This window comes from Microtus ochrogaster, chromosome X (genome assembly GCF_000317375.1).
Source record: "Microtus ochrogaster isolate Prairie Vole_2 chromosome X, MicOch1.0, whole genome shotgun sequence".
Lineage (NCBI taxonomy): Eukaryota > Metazoa > Chordata > Mammalia > Rodentia > Cricetidae > Microtus > Microtus ochrogaster.
In genome coordinates, this window is record NC_022026.1 from 22331241 (window position 1) to 22338259 (window position 7019).

The window sequence follows — 7019 nt, forward strand, 5'->3', positions numbered from 1 at the left end:
TTTTATTTATTTATTTATTTATTTATTTATTTATTTAGTTAGTTAGTTAGTTAGTTAGTTAGTTTTTCAAGACAGGGTTTCTCTGTAGCTTTGGAGCCTATCCTGAAACTAGCTCTTGTAGACCAAGCTGACCTCGAACTCTGCCTGCCTCTGCCTCCCAAGTGCTGGGATTAAAGGCGTGCGCTGCCACCACCCAGCCACCCTAATTTTTAAAGAAGACTCCCTCTTCTAAACCTACAACTAAATTACTTTTGCATTAAAGACTAAGTTCTGCAAAAATAAAATTCCTTATTCCATAGTTCCATCTCAAAATTTTATAACACTGCACACATAGAACATTATGATTTTTTTTTTCGAGACAGGATTTCTCCGTAGCTTTTGGAGCCTGTCTTGAGACTAGCTCTTGTAGACCAGGCTGGTCTCGAACTCACAGAGATCTGCCTGCCTCTGCCTCCCGAGTGCTGGGATTAAAGGCGTGCGCCACCACTGCGCGGCTGAACATTATGATTATATGCAACAGAAAATTTAATTCAGAATTTTGGGGGCACCAACATAATAAAATGGTCTGTAGAACTAACATGATAGATGATAGCTTTGGCATAAAAAGTTGGAACAAAAAGGGAAAAAGAAAGAAAGCAAACACTGAGTAATTATTGATGTATTTTTTTAAAATATTTTTTTATTTATTATGTATACAATATTCTGTCTGTATGCCTGAAGGCCAGAAGAGGGCACCATACCTCATTATAGATGGTTATGAGCCAACAAGTGGTTGCTGGGAATTGAACTCAGGACCTTTAGGAGGGGTAAGCAGTGCTCTTAACCGCTGAGCCACCTCTCCAGCCCTATTGAAGTGTTTTTTATGGACAGCAAAATGGCTCGGTGGATAGAGGTATTTACCAATAAGCCCAATGATCTGAGTTTAATCCCAGGATCCACAGGATAGAAAGAAGTGCCAATTCTCTGAGTTTTTTATTTCCTTTTTTTTTTTCCATGATAGGGTTTCTCTGGCTGGTAGAACTCATTCTGTAGACCAGGCTGGCCTCAAACTAACAGAAATATGCCTGCCTCTGACTCCTAAGTGCTTTGCTTTGTTTTTTTTAAAGATAGGATCCTACTGTGTAGACTTGGCTGGCCTTGAATTCTTGCTTTCTGCCACCCAAGTGCTAGGATGAAAAGCTGTGTCACCACACCTAGCCAAGTTGTTTTGGGCACACACAAACCATGGCTTATACCTTCTTCCCCCACATGCACAAATAAATAAATTTAATTCAAAATGTTGTTATTTGTATAGGAGCATTTCTAAATCAAGAACCTACTATTAGTTGACAGCTCTACTCTCTCAGGCTATTCGAGAGCAAATACTAAGTGCTAACAATAGAAAATAAGAACCTCTTAATATTCAAAGATACTTGGCATCTTTGCTTTCAACAATGAATTCATACAGAAAAAGGTTAGTATTTAAAATTACAATCCAGTTTGTATGGGCATAAGTACTACACAGAATTTCTTTTGTTTTGTTTTGTTTTTCAAGACAGGGATTCTATATAGCTTTGGAGCCTGTCCTGGAACACACTTTGTAGACCAGGCTTCTGCCTCCTATGTGCTGGGATTAAAGGCGTGTACCACCACTGCCTAGCTACAATTTTTTAATACACACATGCTTACCTCTATACACTTCTTTCCATCCCCTAGTACTATCCTCACAATATTTGGCATAAAAAGTACTTACATCTGGAACTGCCATCATTTTCTGAGTGACAATGTTATCCAGAATAAAAGAAAACGCTACTTGGTCATCATCATCAAGTAAGGGGTTGATAGCTTTCTCTAAACGTGCCAACTTATCTTCTTTCTGAAATAAAGCAAAGCAAAATGAAAGCAGTTTTCCTGAAGTGTGATCACCACAGAAAAGCTAAAGATAATCTAAAGTTCAGTTAGCTGCTTATGACTTTAGTTCTCCAAAATTTACCTCTGAATTATCTACTATTCAGTTTTAGGACAATCTAGATAAATGATACTTTGCTAAAGGAACAATACAAAGGGACTTGTCAGAAAATCCCTTAAGTGTTCTTTTTGTTTGTTTGAAACAGGGTTTCTCTATATAATATAGCTCTGGTTGTACTGGAACTCACTCTGTTGACCAGGCTGGCCTTGAACTCAAGAGATCCACCTGCCTCTGCCTCCCAAGTGGTGGGATTAAAGGCATGCACCACCACCTGGCTATACAAAGAAAACTTAATCCAACAAATTCATTTCAGTCTATGCACTATGAAAATCTCTGTGTTCTCACCGCCTGTATCCTCAATCCTTAGTCTTGTTAGTCCCCCTTTTTTGAGACCGGGTCTAATTCACAGGCTAACCTTGAACTTGATATGTTGCCACAAATTATCTCGAATTTCTGATTTCTTACCTCTACCTCCCTTGTGTACCAATACTGGATCTCTACATTGGTTATAGGACTTTAGCCTTCTAATAGATACAAAGAGGAATGTAATTGGTGTTTTTGTTTTAATTTTGAAACAGAGTCTCAACATATATCCTAGGCTGACCTGTAACTTTTGGTCATCTTGCCTCTGAAACCCAAGTGCTGCTATTACAGGTATATATTACTAGGCTCAGTTAATTGTGGCTTAAACATGTAACTTATGTCAATTAAGTTGAGAAAATTCTCCATGTTTATTAGTCATGTTCTCTTGTGAAATATCTATGTTGAGTATCAACTTCATTATTATCTGTGCTTTTATAAACTTATAAGGTACCATAATCTTCTTTGGTAAAAATAGCGGTATATGGGGCTGGAGAGATGGTTCAGTGGTTAAGAACACTGACTGGTCTTCCAGAGGACCCAGGTTCAATTCCTAGCAACCACATTAAAGCTCACAAATGTCTGTAACTCTGGTTCTAGGGGACCCGATATCCTCACACAGATATACAAGTAGGTAATACACCAATGAACATTTAAAAAAGGAAAGAGTAGGGGTTTACAGAAGGACTGAGGCTGTAACTCAGTGCTTGAGTGCTTACTTAAAAAGGAAAGACCCTGAGTTCAGTTTCTAGCACAAAAAGGAAAGGGGAAAAAAGCCCAAAATATTGAAAATTACTTTTTAAAAATTAAACTGATCCAGGGATGGAGAGATGGCTCAGCAGTTAAGAGCACTGACAATTCTTCCAAAGGACCTGGGTTCAATTCTTAGCATCCACATGGCAGCTAACAGCTGTCTGTAACTCCAAGACCTGACAAACATGCAGGCAAAACACCAATGCACATAAAATAAAAATAAATTAATTATTGAAAAAATTTAACTGTCTCTAGGCGTAGTGGCTCAGACAGACCTATAATCCTAGAACTCAGGAGGCTGAGGGTGAAGGAGCACCATGAATTTAAGGCCAACATATTAGACAGAGTAAGTTCCAAGCCAGCCTGAACTAGATAAGGCACTATCTCAAAAAGAGTTTTTTTTTCAATATGCCTCCCTGGTACAGCAACGAGTTGTAATGTGAGCTATAAGAGATTTATCTCCTAGAAAGCCATTTTCTGCCATTCTTTCTAAAGTTACATAGGTTCGGGATCTTAATCCCAGAATGATTCCAGAGCAAGCAATTTTTCTCTTTGGACTTGGCTTTCCCATCTACAGGAGATATCATCTATATAATTTCTAAATCCCTATCTGTCAGATGTATCAAAGATCTGTCATTCCCTCAGATATGGTTCTTTCTGTTAAATATATGGTTCTTAAACTGTACTACTCTCCACCTTCATACACCACAGCATTTGGTTTTTTTAAAATCTACTTTGATTTTTGAGTCAAATTCTCATGTAGCTCAAGTTGCACTAGAACTCAGTATGTAGCTGTGGATGACTTTCTTTAAGCTCCTAATTTTCCTGTCTCTACTCTCAAGTGCTAGCATTATAGATGTATGTCACTATGCCTACCACTTTCTCTTATAGTTAGTTCTTACCTCTTTGAGTTTTTCATCACAGAGATCCAGCATGGATTGAGAAATCTGAGTCAGTGAGTGTTTTGGCCCTATAGAGAACAAGAAATAGCCATTATAAGTAGGAAGCCCAAAGTTGCCACATTTCCAACACTTTAACACATTTACTAGAGAACCTAAAAGGTCCCAGGTGCCAGCCTAGTAACTGAGTTAGGTAGATATACCAGTTATTTCCTTTTTATTTTTTAAAGACAGAGTCCCTTGTATCCCAGGCTGGTCTAGAAATCATTTCAGATCCTCCTGTCTTCACCTCCTTGGGATTACAGGTGTGTGCTACCACACCAGGTACAGACACCACCAGTCCTTACTTCATTTTTCAGTGCCTAATATATAACGGATAAACTATGAATAAATTTCAACTGTTTTTTTTTTTTTTGGTTTTTCGAGACAGGGTTTCTCTGTGGCTTTGGAGCCTGTCCTGGAACTAGCTCTGTAGACCAGGCTGGTCTCGAACTCACAGAGATCCGCCTGCCTCTGCCTCCCGAGTGCTGGGATTAAAGGTGTGCGCCACCATCACCCAGCTCAACTGTTTTTTAAAATTTATTTTTATTTTATGTGCATTGGCATTTTACCTGAATTGCCATGTGGGTGTTGGGAATTCAACCCAGGTCCTCTGAAAGAACAGCCAGTGCTCTTAGCCACTGAGCCCTCTCCAGGCCCAAATTTTAATTGCATTTTTTGTGTCCTCACATGCTTGTATTATAACTGGTTTTTGTGTTTTTTTGTGTTTTTTTTTGAGATAGGGTCTCACTATGTAGCTCTGGCTGGCTCAGAAAGGAACTCTATATGTAGATAAGGGTAGCCTCAAACTCAGATCCACCTGCCTCTGTCTCTCTAGTGCTGGGAGTAAAGGCATGAGCCAGCTTTGTTGGGTCTTTTAAAACCTTGAAAATTACTCTATGGATGGAGAATGTGTTTGAAAATTGTAATGTTCACTGGAACATTTAAAATTTTTTCTATTTAGGAAACAGATGTTTCAGCACACAGATTGTCAATTCAGTTTCACAGAAATCATTACCAAGAACTTCAGAAAATTCATTTTTTTTCAGTGACAAGGTTTCTCTATAACTTTGGCACCTTGCCTAGAACTCACTCTGTAAACCAGGCTGGCCTCGAACTCACAGAGATCCGCCTGCTTCTGCCTCCTGAGTGCTGGGATTAAAGGTGTGCGCCACCACCCAGCTGAAAATTCTTGAACTATCTGATCTCTCTTGTATATTCACTGCTTAAAGCTGTTCCATTTAAGCTCACTTTTAGAATAATTAAAACATTTTTAAGCTGGGAGTCATGGACACACACCTGTAATCACAGAATTTGACATGCTTCAACCAGAGAACAAGTAGATCCTGGGGTAGCCTAGACTATATGAAGAGATCATCTCAAACCAGAAAAGAACCCACTGCCAAAATCCCAAAATATTTCCATATAACTAATATTAATTTTTTGTTTGTTTTTCAGGACAGGATTTCTCTGTGTAGCTCTGGCTGTCCTGGAACTCACAATCAACCAGGTTGGCCTCAAACTCAGAGATCCTCCTGTCTCTGCCTTCCAAGTGCTGGTACCATCACCACCCACCTTAACTAGTATTTTTTTTCTTTTTCCTGCATGCCAGAGAATATCAAATCTCATTATAGATGGTTGTGGGCCACCATGTGGTTGCTAGGAATTGAACTCGGGATCTATAAAAGAGCAGTCAGTGCTCTTAACATAAATGTTCGCAGACGTACTATTTATTAGTTTAAAAGTGGGTAAGTTGAAATTTTTATTAACTTATTAAAAAACAAAATTTGCTATTATCCATATATTAGGTTACAATAAGAAAATAAGCCAGGTATGGCAGTATATATCTGTAATCCCAGAAATTGGGAGATTGAAGCACTTGGATACCAAGTTTGAGGCTAGTCTGAGCTATATAGCAAGGTCAAGATTAGTCTGGGTATTTAGAGAGCCTGTCTCAAAAAGGGAGGAATGGTGGTATCAAGGAATAAACTATAGCTAAAGTATTGAGGGCATGGGAGGAAAAGAAGGAAGGTCTTCTTATTTGGATTACTTAATCCAAATGAAGAATTTAATGCCAATGTTACTACCACACTATCATCAGCACTGAAATGTGAGGAAGTCAGAAGAATGAGTCACAGAGGTGACTGGAGAGATGGTTCAGCAGTTAAGAACACTGGTTGCTCTTCTAGAGAACTCGGGTTCAATTCTCTAGCACCCACATGGCAGCTCACAACTGTCTTTAACTCCTGTTGCAGTGGATCTTACAGCCTCACACAGAATCACGTGCAGGCAAAACGCCAATGGACATAAATTAATTTTAAAGTGTGAAGCATAGAAAGGAAGGATTATAGGGCTGCGAGAAACTTTCTTTTCTTGCCACTACTGAAGACTGAACCAAGGACTGCATGCATGCTTTACTGCTGAGCTGTATCCCCCAGTGGGGCTTTGTTTTAATTCTCTTTGTATTTCCTTCTGTTTTTCCATTTTGTGTGTGTGTGTGTGCGCGCGCACGCGTGCATGTGTGTGTGTCTGTCCGCCTGTGTGTGTCTGTGTATAAAAATAAGCCATGGCAGGTGAGTTGTCCTGACAATTTTCTTTTTCCTTTTTTTCAATATTTATTATTTATTATGTATACAATAGTCTAGAAGAGGGCACCAGACCTTATTACAGACAGTTGTGAGCCACCATGTGGTTGCTGGGAATTGAACTCAGGACCTTTGGAAGAGCAGGCAATGCTCTTAACCATTGAGCCATCTCTCCAGCACCTGTCCTGACAATTTTCAAGAGTCAGTTCTTGATGAGTGGCAAGGGTGCACACCTTTAATCCCAGCACCCGGGAGGCAGACACAGGCGGATCTCGGTGAGTTTAAGGCCAGCCTGGTCTACAGGGCAAGTTCTAGGACAGCGAGGGCTACACAGAGAAATCTTATCTCAAAAAACTGAAAAAATATTCTTGCTCCTTCAATATGCAGAAAGTTGAATTTACATACCCATCACAAAAAGAAAATTAGACTGAAATG

At 39.3% G+C, this 7019-nt stretch overlaps 1 protein-coding gene across 9 annotated transcripts in view; it reads right to left on the reverse strand.

Moving 5' to 3' along the window:
* Positions 1–7019, reverse strand: part of Taf1 (TATA-box binding protein associated factor 1) — a 70624-nt gene that overhangs the window by 21427 nt on the left and 42178 nt on the right. For all 9 annotated transcript variants that reach the window (XM_026784764.1, XM_026784766.1, XM_026784765.1 and 6 more), the window contains 2 exons: positions 3964–4031; positions 1733–1855 (listed from right to left, as the gene is read on the reverse strand). In XM_026784764.1, coding sequence (XP_026640565.1) covers positions 1733–1855; positions 3964–4031 — 191 coding nt within the window. The remainder of the gene's footprint in view (positions 1–1732; positions 1856–3963; positions 4032–7019) is intronic.